The 14,914-nt window shown below is 42.1% G+C and overlaps 1 protein-coding gene across 4 annotated transcripts in view; it reads left to right on the plus strand.

Annotated features, from left to right (window-relative positions):
• Window positions 1-1,876: 1,876 nt before the first annotated feature.
• Window positions 1,877-14,914, plus strand: part of LOC126272769 (1-acylglycerol-3-phosphate O-acyltransferase ABHD5-like) — a 111,393-nt gene continuing 98,355 nt past the window's right edge. Inside the window, exons 1-5 of one of the 4 annotated variants that reach the window (XM_049975908.1) lie at window positions 1,877-2,138; window positions 2,233-2,321; window positions 2,511-2,587; window positions 2,722-2,928; window positions 4,144-4,318. In XM_049975908.1, the coding sequence (XP_049831865.1) occupies window positions 2,281-2,321; window positions 2,511-2,587; window positions 2,722-2,928; window positions 4,144-4,318 (500 nt within the window). In that variant the 5' untranslated portion in view covers window positions 1,877-2,138; window positions 2,233-2,280. The remainder of the gene's footprint in view (window positions 2,139-2,232; window positions 2,322-2,510; window positions 2,588-2,721; window positions 2,929-4,143; window positions 4,319-14,914) is intronic. The other 3 variants (XM_049975910.1, XM_049975907.1, XM_049975909.1) reach the window with 3 other exon arrangements.

Below are 14,914 nucleotides of genomic sequence, written 5' to 3' on the forward strand. Positions count from 1 at the left end.
CTTCTCTGATTTGGGTTTTTCTGGATCATTTGGCAATTTCTGGAATGGTCCCTTAATTTAGCCTGTGGCCAAACACCTGTCCTATCCTCACAGGCTGGAGTCTATGCAAAATACGGTGGCCAATGTGAAATGATCAGTTTTTGTTCAAAGCTCTGGGCGAGTTCATTCCCTTGTTCTGAAGGGTAGGCTGGTAATATTTCTGCTCTTTCAGCCGATTGGCTACTTACTGTCATGACAGACTCGAGTCACACACCCTGCAATTTTTCACAAGCAGTTTCACAGAAACTATTGAGTAAAATAATTCCTTTTTTTGCATTGCTTATAGATATATGTGTCAGCTTCATGGTGACATGACCATCTCTTGTTTATGGTCATAGTTATTGCGATATTTGAATTGCAGTAAGACACTACGCGAAATGCGAAAAAGTTTGCGATGAAAAATATGATTTTGCCTTTGGTGCAAATTACATTATATGTTGCTGCACACGAAACTGAATTTTTCTTTAGGCTTGTTTGGCGGTCTGTTTCTGTCACCAGTCTCCATTCCTCATATTTCATAAACGGTTTGAGGTATCTAAATGAGCTTTTGGCAAATGATGGAATGAAAAGAGGAGAATAGTTTGCCATGTATTTATTATGCACAACTTCATTATCTACCATGTTGTTCCATTGACTACAGACATTTTTGGCGAAAGAATGTAATTTTTAAGAGTCCTCGATACCTGGTGAAACAAGAAATATTCTGTGTTTTGGAGGAACCTAAGTGAAGAATTACAGGTTTATGTTTGTACTGAGGGTGTGCTTTTTTGTCAGTTCATCACGTAACAAACTTAATAAAGGAGTGTTTCAGAATCCTCTCGCGACTGAATCTGCACAAAATGTTAATGAGGTGACATTATGTAAAACCCGCTGTATTCCGACAAAACAAGCAAATTTTACTATCTAAACAAGAAAAATCTAGGTTAAACTCGAAATTTGCCACTCATGACGCCTATCTAAAAATTACAAACGGTTAAGAAGCTAGACGAGAATATGTCGCTGCTTTATTACATTTTCAGCGGAATTCTTGCATGGTACTAACCAAGAGAGATGTGATAGTAGATCTTTTTGAATGGTCACCGTCCATGTTCACAAAAAATGTGACTATAGGCTTTAGTCTAAAAGGCACTTCCCCTCCAGTGCTCGGCATTTGCCCTACAGCATGCCCTGCCAACTGTGCAATTACCGGTCACGTTAATTTGCCCGCTCTCTGTCAGGTCTGCTCTCTTAAAGCACGCCATATATGCTGTGTACTATTTTTGCGCTTGTTGATTGGATTTGTATTTGCTTTAAATTTCATTTAAATTCAGTGACTGCTGAAACATTCATCTTTGGCGTCCTAGCTATGAACGCTTTTATATATTTGTTCTTTCGTGTTATTTTTCGTTTTCATTCTAATCGTGTTCCTTTCGTATTGTGAACTCATAAAAGTTTATTATTTAGTTTAAAACCAAAACCACGTTTTCATTTGAAGCTCAAATCACAACAAACCTTAACAAAGCCCATATCATTGTGGGGTGATCCTTGGATGAATAAAGATAAATAAAAGTATAAAATAGACGGTAATATGTTTCACAGAACAATGGTGTTATTAATTCAAGATCTGCTATCACTGGTGGAATGAGTTCCAACATTTTCATGTAATACTGTGATAATACTGTATTCTTTCATTTGATTTGGCCTATATTATCAGTAGGCCTACACTACCTGTAACATATGTAAACTAAAAGACCAAATAAAAAATCCAGTCAACCAAAATTAGTGTGGTGAAAACAGGCTACGATGTTAGTAGACAGCGCCACCGTCAAAGCAAAACCTTTTTCGTCGGAAACCTTGGCGTTGACGTCCAGTTCTGTCATCGTCTCATTCTGCTCCGTTTACGGCCAGTTGGGCGTCGCCATTTGAAATTCACTGTGAAAAGTTTTCACGTTCCACTTTTGTCCGTTGCATTTTGGCAAACGTGAATCATCTACTTGGACAGATGTTCTTGTGGTATATCTTCGTGTAGTTGCTATGTTAACTTTGGCAGTAGCGATGATGTTTCGAATGTAGCTGTGTAATGTTTTTGTTGTCATGCAAGAAGTGCAGTGATGGTACAGGTTGCTAGTATTGTATATTACTGAGAGTGTTATTGTGTTCCCAGCCATAGCCTGTGTGCTGGAATAATTGATTGAAGAACATTCCATTTTATAGCAGCATTTCAGTGAAGCTGTCATCTTCTTTCAACTTTACAAATGAGATATGGCAGATAATGAGATAGCAACTGTGAAAAGCCGATACAGGTTAATAGTTCATTTTTGTAATCATAATTATTATTATTTTGCGTCGGAGCGCATCTGACGTGATTGGGTGAGATAAAATCCACTTCTTCTTAACTTTAGGTTAAAGTGAGTCAGTCACTGTGTATATCCGATCATTTTTTATTACGAAGAGTAAAACTATAAAAGTTTCACTTTTAATGTATAATGCAGCTGGCCGTGGGAGTGGTTGCAGTGGTGTCCTGCTTCGGCGGATATGCTTCGCACTATTGAACGTAAAATATTGAGTTGTAAGTATCTTGTTGAAGGGATAGTGGTGTTACTGTGTGCTTTTGGGGTACAGTTCACATGCTTGCTTGGTTTTCGTGTAGCGATTGATGTAATTGACAACAATGTAACACATACGTTTTAATCATTGTTCCAGATTTAAAGACAACATATCGGGGATGGTATGTAGATATAGGCCCGGTTGTAGGATCGTCAGACAAGATATGGACCATTTCACTAAACGAAGATTCTCCACGAACGCCAATTGTTTTACTTCATGGCCTTGCTGCTGGAGTGGCTTTGTGGTGTCTTAATCTGGATGCTTTGGCGAGAACGAGACCAGTTTATGCAATTGATTTATTGGGTTAGTAGATATGGTGTCCTTACATGATAAGTAAGGTTACACTGAATCAAACAGTGCAGTGCAATATGGTGAAAAGTACTCACCACTCCTCTGACTAGTCCAGCTACTGCACAATGGATAACATATTTCTTCCAGTATTTGATTTGTCTGTTGATATGAAAGCCTCCCAGGCAATGATATGGTAGTAATATTTTTGTTTGTCTTTGCACCATAGAGCACAATGATATTAAGACTAGTGTGTGCCACACCATATGGATTTAAACAAAACATACAAATAAGTTTGCAGATAAATAAAAACAACACTTTGAACAGATATAAATTATTATTTTGCACAAACTTTCATTTATATCCAGCATCAAAGTGCATAACTCTGGAGGATTAATCAAAATATACTTACACATTCTTACAGGTAATCCATAATAGCCTATAATTAAAAAAAAAAAAGAAAATGATGTTATTGAAACAGGTTCAAAGCAACGACTTATTCCTGTCAACATTCCCCCCATTCATTTCTACTTTCAAAAGTGTGTGACTCCATCCAGCGTATCTCCAGACAATAAAAAATAAAGTATGCAGTGAGTCCCAGGGTTTTGGGTGAGTTTTCTGAACTCCCTTTTCCTAATCCTCACCAGTTCTTTTCCTTCATCCCTCCTCCTTCCCTTTCAACCCTTCAACCAGTAGAAGGAGCCACTGGCAACAGTCGACTGTGGAGTCTGAAATTTAGGCAGGGAGCATAGCAGCATCTTTTGAGTCTGAGAGTTGTCGGTGGTGTATTAATGTGACTTGGCGAGAAGAGTGGAACTATGTTTTACATTGCAAGCTTGCAAATTGTAATACATTTTATATGTGTGTTGTGCTGCCGCTTGTAAAAAGATTTTTTATCTGTCCAATTACAAAAGAATATACCGGTATAACTTGGAATACATTGACAATCAAAATAAAATAAGTAAGTACGTGTTGACAATATTATGAAAAGGAAAGTTGCTACTTACCATTTGTTGGAAACAATAGGGAAGCCACAGAAAGAGCCTTCTTTGTTTAGATCTGCTGTTTATTCTATTAAAAGTAATGAGAATAATAAATATAAATTTAACCGTAAATTGTTTCTTTTGATGTAACTGAATACTGTGCTGAAGTACGTTAAAAAGATCTTGGTTATAGAACTGTTTCATGGCAGTAATGGAACTCGATTTGATTAAATGTGTTATGACGCAGGCTTTGGCAGGAGTTCAAGACCAAATTTTAGTTCAGATGCATTAGAAGCAGAGCAGCAGTTTGTTCGTTCTGTGGAGGAGTGGCGCCGTGAAATGAAACTGGAAAAGATGATTTTACTTGGACACAGCATGGGCGGGTTCCTTGCTGCATCATATTCACTGACCCATCCAAACAGGTAGAGTTTCATTTTTCAAACTCCATTAAGATGATTGGCAATATAAAACAATTAATTTACAACTTAAGCTATTGTATTGATTTTCAGGCTCTCATTTCTATTTGAAAATAAAGTACTTATCACGACTCCGGCCAGGGTGGCTGAGCGGTTCTAGGCGCTACAGTCTGGAACCGCGCTGCCGTTACGGTCGCAGGTTCGAATCCTGCCTCGGGCATGGATGTGTGTGATGTCCTTACGTTAGTTAGGTTTAAGTAGTTCTAAGTTCTAGGGGACTGATGACCTCAGAAGTTAAGTGCCATAGTGCTCAGAGCCATTTGAACTTATCACAACAATTTGTAATCGAATATTACATATTTCTTCTGGCTGTGTTTTGGTGTATAATTTATTATAGGCCGTTTCAAGTTTGTATTCTTATTGTGAGGTTCTTATCTACTTGACAGTATGGCAGATACAGAATTTGTTCTGCACTGTCCAACACTACTAATTTTTTTTAACCAAAGTCGCTAAGTCATGTTCATGGTGTGGCTCTCAACTCAAAGGTAAATGTACAAATCACTTCAGTGGAAACAGTTTCACCTCCAGCATTATGTGGCTACGGCATGATAAACGGAAGTGGAGGAGTAAATTTCCTGACCACTAGTTTTTGTGTGTGTCCTGGCTGAACTTGATTATTGCAGTGTAAAACATAATAAGATCAAGCCTTTATGTATGAGTGGCTACACAAAAGTTTCCTTGTATTTCCTTTTACTCATCTACTATTGGTGTGGCTGAAAGTTGACCGCAAGGAACCGTCCGTACAAATGGTGCAGTCATGGGCCCTCACCCATGGCTTTTAGTTTTCAGCCCCAAGACTGTCACAGTCGTACAGTTCACCCACATGCACATTTTTTTGTTGATGACCATCGCCTTAATGTCATGGGCTCTTATTGCTTTTTACGACTGTTTTTCAACACCCACTTAACTTGGATCCCCATCTTCGTCAGCTTAAGCAAAAGTACTGGCTGCACATTTACATTCTTTGATGCCAGAGTCACGCTGGTTGGTGAGCACACCGCCGTACACTGTTGCATCTGTACGAAGCACTTGCGCAGTCCCATCTTGATTTTGGGAGCCTGGTGTATAGTTCAGCATCACCCTTGGCGTTGCAGATGCTGGTCCCTGTACTTTACTGTGGAGTTTGACTTGCGATGGGAGCTTTCTGAACGAGCACTGTGAAAAGCCTGGGGTTCCTCCATTGTGGATCAGGCAGAAAAATATGCCTGCAAATTATATTGCACATATTTGCAGCATGCCTAAACATCCAGACTACTGTCTCATTTTCCCTAACATGGTGCTTCATCTCCTGAAACATTGGCCCAAATCGGAGATTACAATTGCATTCCGTGTCTGGTGCCTTCTCACTAAGCTCAAGTCTTTCTCTCTACCACCTATTCTCCTGATTCACTCATGTACACCTCCTTGGTATATACCCCAATGACAGATTCGTCTGGACCTCTCACAAGTCCCAAATGACTCAGTATATTCTGCAGCCCTTCAGTGCCTGTTCCTGTCTATTCTTGATGTGACCGCCGGCCGCGGTGGCCGTGCGGTTCTGGCGCTGCAGTCCGGAACCGCGGGACTGCTACGGTCGCAGGTTCGAATCCTGCCTCGGGCATGGATGTGTGTGATGTCCTTACGTTAGTTAGGTTTAAGTAGTTCTAAGTTCTAGGGGACTTATGACCTAAGATGTTGAGTCCCATAGTGCTCAGAGCCATTTGAACCATTTTGATGTGACCTGAGGTTCAGAGATAGTTTACACAAGTTGGTCAACAGTTGATGCTCATGTTGGGCATGCTCAAAAGTGCTCCTTGCCATATGGCTGTAGTGCTTTCACTGCAGAGCTGGTAGCTATCTCTCACACTCTTCAGCATATCTGTCCCTGTGCTGAGGAATCCTTACTCATTTGTAGTGACTCCTTGATCGCCTTACGAACTCTTGACCAGTACTACTCTCGCCATCCGTTGGTTATGGCTCTCCAAGAGTCTGTTTACATCCACGAACAACATGGGCAGTCAGTGGTCTTTGTATGGATCGTGAGACACACAGGAATCCCAACAGGCTAGACAAAGAGGCTACTTGTAAACTGGGTCCAGAGATCAGCCTACTGGAATCTGATCTTCAATCAGTATTACGCCACAAAGTGTTCGGTTTTTGGAATAAGAGAGTCGTCGAATGTGTGGAGGTTCTCCATGCAAGCCTCTCGCAAAGACTCCATTGTCTTTTGCCTGTTCCACATTAGCTGTACTTGGCTGAATCATGGTCACCTGCTATGTTGCGAGGACCTACCTCAGTGTTGTCGTGGTGTACGTCTGATAGTGATCCACATCTTGTTAGATTGTCCAGATTTAGCCACCCTGAGGTGGACTTCCTTACACACTACCTATGGTTGTTAGGTGACAATGCCCCAACGGCTGATCTAGTTTAAGTTTTATTTGAGAGGGAGAGGCGGTTATTGCTCAGTCTGAGGGTGGGCATCTGGCCAACTCTTCCTCATTTCCTCTGGTGCCGTCTGCTCAATTTGGTGTTCGTCTTTTCACCATCTATGTTTCTCTTGCCTTGTGTTTTTAGGCTGGAGATTTTAGTGTGTTGGAGAGTGGCTGGCTTGTCCTTTTATTCTTGCAAGCAGCCAGGCCTTCTGTCACTTTTCCCTTTTAGTTAATGTGCTCAGTTTTGCTTGGTATTTTCATTTTTTTACTTCAGTATTGTTGCACACACAGCTTTACACATTTTGTTTCTTCCTTGGATTTTGGCTGATAGTATACTTGTGGGTTATGGTTTTAACCTGATAACTGTGTGACTAATGAAAAAGGGACTGATAGCCTTGTGTTTCAGTCCCTTTACTGTCAAAACCAACCTAAAGTTCCCAGAAAAGTGCCACGTTGGGTGCAGTGGTGTGCATTTTTCTCCATAAAGATGTATTACACAACTCCTTATTAATTCAGTACAGCTCATATCTCATCTGGAATGCTTTGTGTGTCCAATGTGAATTTTTTGCCTCTGTAGTAATTTTTTATGGTTAAGAATGTAAGTGAATAACATGCAGTTCTGTAGACAATTTGGGAATGAAGTTACAACTCACAACGTAGTAGATGCATTGAGTTGCAACAGCCAAACCAACTTGACCGAATGTAACCATACAGTGAAAAGGATAGTCCCTGCTCACCATACAGCAAAGATGAGTTGCAGAAAGACACTGCAAAAAGACTGTCAGAAAGTTAGCTTTCAACCAACAAGGCCTTTGTCGGAAATAGAAAACACACACACACACACACACACAAGACCACAGTCTCTGGGAGCTGGAGCGAAACTGCAAGCAGCAGTCATTATGGGAGAGCAAGCATGTGAGGGTAAGGAGGAGGCTGTGATTGGGGGGGGGGGGGAGGGGGACAGTAAAGTGCTGCTGGGAGTGTGCAGGTTAGACGGAGGGTGGGGGCTAATGGAAAAGGAGAGAAGTAAAAAAGATTGGGCCTGTTGGTGGAAGAGAGGGCTATGTAGTCCTGGACTGTGAACAGGGAAGGAGCTAGATGGGTAAGGACAATGAGTAACGAAGGTTGAGGCCAGGAGGGTTATGGGATGTAGGATGTATTGTGGGGGCATTCCCACCTGTGCAGTTCAGAAAAGCTGGAGGTGGCAGAATGGATCGAGATGGCATAGGCTGTGAAGCAATCATTGAAATGAAAGATGTCATATTTGGTGGCGTGCTCAGCAAGAGAGTGTCTTCACCATGGATGTGACCCACACGTATGCATCAAGAGGTTGGGTGTGTGTGTGGCACAGAGAGACCAGAATATTGTATACAAGTTGGGTGAGCAGCTGTTTTGAACTTGCTTTCTGCAGGAGTTTCGAGTTCTTTCCACTTTCACCCTGCCTTCCTCCACTGGAAACTAGCGGAGAAGGCTTGCACGATTCCCTTCTCTTCTCTGAATTGTGAGTGCTACAATGCCGCCTTTATTATGAGGGAGCTAGATCTTGCTCTCACTTCATTCCGATCCTCTGCCCCAGCACCAGACGCCATCCACATTCAGATGTTGCAGCACCTTTCTTTTGCGGACAAGCAGTTTCTGCTTAATTCGTTCAACCACATTTAGGCAGAGAGCACATTTCTCGGATGCTGGCATGAAGCCACCATCATACCCATACCTACACCCGATAAGAACAAAAACCTTCCTTCTAACTGCTGCCCCATCTCTCTTATCGGCTGCGTTTGCAAGGTGATGGAACGTATGATTCATGCGTGGCTGCTATGGTGGCTCGAGTCTCGCAATTTACTGACGACTGCACAGTGTGGATTTCGAGTGTGACGTTCTGTAGTTGACCATCTCGTTACTTTGTCCACCCATGTCATGAATGGTTTTCTGAGGAAATTCCAGACTGTGACTGTGTTTTTGATTTGTAGAAGGCCTACAACACACGCTGGAGAGCTGGTATCCTCTGTACTCTTTACACATGGGGCTTCCGTGGCCGTCTGCCCTGCTTCAGGCATTTTTAACAGACAGAGTTTTCATGGTGCATGTGGTTCTACCTTGTCGGTCACATTTATCCAGGAAAGCGGTGTGCCTCAGGGTCCCGTCCTGAGTATCATCCTCTTTGCTATCGCCATTAACCCTATAGTGGCCTGTCTCCCATCGGGCATCTCCAGCTCCCTTTTTGCTGACAATTTCGCCATCCATTGCTGTTCTCTTTGGACCTGTCTCACTGAGCAGTGTCTTCAGTGCTGTCTTGATCATCTTTACTCCTGGAGCATTGACAGTGGCTTTCCCTTTTACACTGACAAAACTTCTGTATGAATTTCTGGTGACACAATTGGTTTCTCCCACCATCTTTACATCTTGGGCCCTTCTGTTCATTGAAACTAAGAAATTCCTGGGGCTTATACTTGATAGGAAACACTCCTGGTCCCCCCATGTGTCTTACCTGGCAGCCCGCTGTGCACGGTTCCTCAGCGTCCTACGTGTCCTCAATGGTACTTCCTAGGATACCGATTGAACCACCCGCCTCTGTTTGTACTACAAGTGCTTAGTTTATGTGTCGGCATGTCCATCCATCTTATGCCGTCTCAACACTATCCACCGTTGTGCCATCTGTTTGTCCACGGGCGCCTTTTACACTAGCCCGGTTGAGATCTGTATGCTGAAGCTGCCGAACTTCCACTGTCCTACCTCTGTGACTTTCTTCTCAGCAGGTATGCATGCCATTTGTCAGCCATGTGTGGCCACCCATCCTTTGCCTCCTCCTTTGATAATTCCCTTGATCACCATTATGGGGAGCGTCACTCTTTTCTGTTACCTCCTGGAGTCTGCTTTTGGCACTTGCTAAGGCAGCTTAACTTCACACTATCTGCACATTTCCCGAAGGGTGTGAACCCTTCACCAAGTTGGCTTCGTTCGCTTCCTAAGGACACTACTCCAGCCTCAGTCTATTGCCTTCAGGTTCATGACCTTCGCATGGAACTTCGAGATAGTACCTTCGTACACACTGATGGCTCTCAGAATGACTGTGGGGTCGGGTTTGCCTCCGTCATGGACACCCGTGTCTTTCAATATTGGCTTCTGGCACACTGCTCAGTACTCACAGTCGAGCTCTTCATCCTGTATCAGGCCAAGGAGTACATCTGCCGACACAACCTTTTCAATAGTGCCCTGTGTTCAGACTCACTCAGCACCCTTTGAAGTCTATGTGCGCTGTGCACTGCCCATACCTTAGTGCCTGCAAGTTACTATATTCCCTCCAATGATCTTTGTGTTGCCATCTGTCAGGAGGTGGTGTCCCTTTGACATCACCTCTTCACGGGAATATGCTCCGGCTTATTAACCCTTTCCCAGTGGCTTGGATGACCTCCTCTCGGCCTCCCACTGGGATTAGCTCATTTTAAGAGGGGCTGCGTATTGGGCACTGCCTTTTTAGCCAATGTCAATTGATAAGTGGCGCTACCCCACCACTTTGTACACATTATGCCCAAGTTATTACCGCTACTGGGTATTGCCCTCCAGCATAATTCTACGGACCTAGGAACCTGCTACACCGTATGTGCCATTTGGCTTCTCCCACCCAACACCAGTCCCTCTGAACTGCGAAGATGGGAACTTGCACTCAGACACATCCTTTCATCCCGCCATCCCCCTGGACTAAACCTACGTTAAACCACCTCACTCCCATTTACTCTTCAGTCTTCTCCTCTTTCCCTTTCCTCTTTAGCCATTCATGCATCTTTCCATCCTACATCTTTGTACCATATACCTCTTTATTTCTGTATGCGTCCTCTTTGGTTTGAAGCTGGCACAGTACTTACAGTAGAATATCTTTGCCTTCCCTCTGACAGCCATGCCTCCATCCTTGCTACCCTCCCTGTTTTCCTTTCCCTGTTGCTTCATAACATGGATTGTGAGTAACTAAATCCACTTTCCCTTCTACATTTTACTTTTTATCAATCAAAGCAATATGGCGATGGCCACTTAATTTTTAGTTTTAGACCTCTGAGTCTGTATGGTTTCTTTTTTTAGCCCATTTTCCACATGACTGGTTTTAGCTGTCTTCTGTTATGTCCGTTGGGACTGACGTAAAGTTGTTTTTTTAACTCCTTTCTGTCTTCGTGTTCTATTGTTTTGACTTGGGCGCGTGTGACCTCAGTTGTTTTTTACAGCCATCTCAGTGAGCCAGTCATCACTTTGGTGGAACAGATGGGGGCAAGCAACAATAAAATAACTAGGTATGAACTATCAGTTACTGCTGCAGATGACTATAAAAATTCCCAGCAATGAATCACCGATTCAAGAAATGTATTTGTGTGCTGAAGATCACTGTGAAGGTGATAAGTGTGTGTATATATATATATATATATATATATATATATATATATATATAATTTTCTGTGTTGGGGTGGGGATTGTTATCTTCCTGTTTTTCTAGATGTACAGGGGTCGCAGTAGGCCAAAAATATGTATTAATCTTGGTCATACCTCTTTCTGGTTCATACTTGTAGTATTAGTCTGACTCTTACCATCGGTAACTTACAAAACTAATGGCATAGTTTATATTGGGTTGTTAAGAAGATAAATAGGTAATGTAATAGTAAAATAATTTATTGTAGAAAGTAATACATCTTTAAAGTGGCAGGGCTATTATTGGCATTAAGTATGCATGTACTCCTTTGTTGGTTTATCACGTTCTCTAACGTATGTTGAATACATCTTCTTGTAGAAATAGTAAACAGCCAGTCAGTTGCAAAATAACAGCCGATTTACAGAGTGAGAGCTGCTCAGTGCCCTTGCACATTGCCCCAACACAGCGCCTGGTCCTGATTGGATTCATAGCCATATGATTAAACATCTCTCATCTGACTAAAAGCTACATATCCTCATTATCTGGTGTGATGACGTCTTTCCATCCCAATGGTGAGAGAGTACCACCATACCAGTGCTCAAAGCCTGTAAAAACTGCTTGATGTGGATAGCTATTGGCCCATCAGCCTCACCAACATTCTTTGTAAGCTGCTGGAATGTATGGCGTGTCAGCAGTTGGGTTAGATCCTAGTGTCACTTGGCCTACTGTCTCCATGTCAGGGCAGCTTCCGCCAGGGTCGCTCTACCACTGGTAATCTTGTGTCCCTCGAGTCTGCCACCCGAACAGCCTTTTCCAGATGCCAACACCTCGTTGCCTTTCTTTTTGACTTGTGTAAACCATACGACACAACCTGTTGACATCATATCCTTGCCACATTGTATGAGTCGGGTCTCCAGGGCCCGCTTCCAATTTTTTCCAAAACTTCTTGGCGCTTCGTACTTTCCGTGTCCAAGTTGGTACCTCCCATAGTTCCATCCATATCCAGGAGAATGAACCCAGTGACTGCAACAGGCCGAATATGCATCTTGCCTGAAAATGACAGGATCAAAACCAACAGAGCCTTTACAGTTAATTCCAGTTTATAAGAAATTGTGATATACACAGCTGTCCATAAGTGTCATGTTGGAAGTAAATGTTTTGAAATTAATTTGGTGATTTCTTAATGTAGAACATTTGATCCCATGATGATGATGCCAGAATGAAACTTTCGGAGGTGTAAGACTCTAGTGCAGGGAAATCTTATAATCATTTTTTTTTTTCAAATTTTAAAAATATGGTGTTTTTAGAAATTAAAAATGTACTTAAATTTTTAAAAAATTAGTTCTCTTACCCTATCATGTTTCATGCCAAATGAAAGGCCATCTTCAAGAGCTTTAATATGACACAATTTGCAAGTATGTATCTCATCTGGAACGAGAGAAAATGGCAGTGTACTACTCCAGTGCTTAGAAATTTTTAATAAAAATTTGAAAAGTCAGGGCTTAAAAATTTATTAAGCCTTGGTTTTCGTTCATAACTATGTAGGGACACTGTGTACTTCTAGTTTCATCAAAATCTGAGCACACCAAACTTAATCAGTGTGTTGATTTGACTGACACGGAATGACCCAACAGTATTTCCTGCTGACAGGAGCAAGTGAACAACCTGGATAGTTTATGTTTCTACCATTCGGTAAGCTAATACTTCAGTGAATCTTGATGCCGGCATAGGCTGCAGAAATGAGAAATGATTAGCACACCAGGAAACACAATCAAGCATGAACAGAGCATTATTCCTATTTTGCAAAATGTCATGTTGCCAAGGTGTCTATTGCAAGTCATTTCAGAAACTTCTAGCATGTCCACTATGGTGTCGAAAACTGTTTCTGAATGTATTTTTTGAGGCTGCATGAATTAAAATTGGTCTCGGAATCAGTAGGTAGCAATCCTACTTGGAGACTCTGTGGCATTGAAAGCACAGATTAAGTTGTCATACTATGTTTTACCATCTCCTTTCATATGAGCAGTGGGAGGGTGACGTTCATTAAATTTTTGACTAGCTGTGAAGTAAAATAGCAGCCTTTGCTGTGCCCAAAATTGTTGGGTCTAACGAAATAAACTGCAAACTCCTAGTTCGACCCAGAGCTGCTTGTTTGCTGCCACCTCAGTACAAAAGCTTGCCAGCTGTGATGTTTGTCCTAAAGTTGAAAAACTTACAGTCTGAGAATCTACGAGTTCTGCTGTTTACATGTAAACAAGATAACTATATACTGTACTAAAAGAGTTCTGTGGAAGTAGTCAACCACATGATAGTTCAGAAAACTGGAAATTCTAATAGGATACAGAGTGACTGGGAAAGATAAGCTGCTGTATTTGTCTTTACCATAGTTTTCTGAAGCTCCTCCTTGTGAATGTCAAGAAACTTTTGGCTGATTCTTTAACTGACCTGTATCTGAAATAAGATTACTACTTTTTTTCAAGAGACATTATTTGACAGATAGAACATTGGTGGTGGGAGCCTTTTCTTGTCTTCTTTTGGTGGTAGAATGTAGCAGAATTATGGCAAAAATGTGTTAGGTTGCCACTGAGCACCATTTGGTTATTTGACTCACTGCCTTCAAACACTAGTACCTTCAAACTCTTAGCTTTTGCAATGTAGGGTACTGGAGTTTGCACACATCCTGTTGTAATGAAACATTTTTAATTTGTTCCATAAAATTTCAGGTGAACTGCTGGATGTCAGTAAAGTGCTATCACAATATTTCAGTGCAGAGTCTTCTGGCCATCTTCAGTTCTGCTGGTAATATTATACTGGCTGCCTTACTTATAACTCCACCAGCTCTTGTGGTGTACCCAGTTGTCACTGTGCATGGGTTGCTTGAGCACATGGAATTCCTTGGCAGTGACTAGTCCCTTTCTAAGACCTCTACCCTGACTGCATTTCTCACTTCCCCTTGTAATACCCCACACACTCTCCTTCTACATGCTTCCCAAAATCAACAAACCCCAAAATCCTGGATGTCCCATTGTAGCTAGTTGTATCCTCTGAAAGAATTTCGGGCCTCATTGACAAACACTTCCAACTAATTGCCCAAAACCTAACTTCCCATCAAAGAGACTCTCCACCATCTCCACCCTTTCACCTTGTGGATCTCTGCTCTTCATTGTTATTACCACCTGGCTATACATCAACATCCATCATGCCCATGGTCTTGCCCCTATTGAACACTATCTCTCCCAACATCCCTCAGACTCCAAACCCACTACCTCATTCCTGGTACACATTATTAACTTTATCCTTATCCACTACTACTTATCCTTTGAAGAGAAGGTACACAAACAAGTCCGCAGCAGTCATGGTCACCTGCATGGCACCCTCCTGTGTCAACATGTTTATGGCTAATTTAGAGGAAACCTTCCCAGCCTCCCAAAACTCCAAACCCCTTGTCTGGTTCAGGATCATTGACAATATATTCATGGTCTGGACTCGATGCGAAAATACCCTGTCCTCATCCTTTCACAACCTGAACACCTTCTATATGAAGATGGTATCTGTTCTTTCAGACATGTCCAAAAGAACAGATACCGTCAGTGACCATGCAGCTCTCTTAGAATGAAATGATAATTAAATCAAGACCCGCAGCTGTTGCAGGCGTTTGTATACATCAATGGGGACAGTTGAAAATGTGTGCTCTGACCGGGACTTGAACCTGAGATCTTCAGCTTACATGACAGATGC

Source organism: Schistocerca gregaria, chromosome 5, assembly GCF_023897955.1.
Source record: "Schistocerca gregaria isolate iqSchGreg1 chromosome 5, iqSchGreg1.2, whole genome shotgun sequence".
Classification (NCBI taxonomy): Eukaryota; Metazoa; Arthropoda; class Insecta; order Orthoptera; family Acrididae; genus Schistocerca; species Schistocerca gregaria.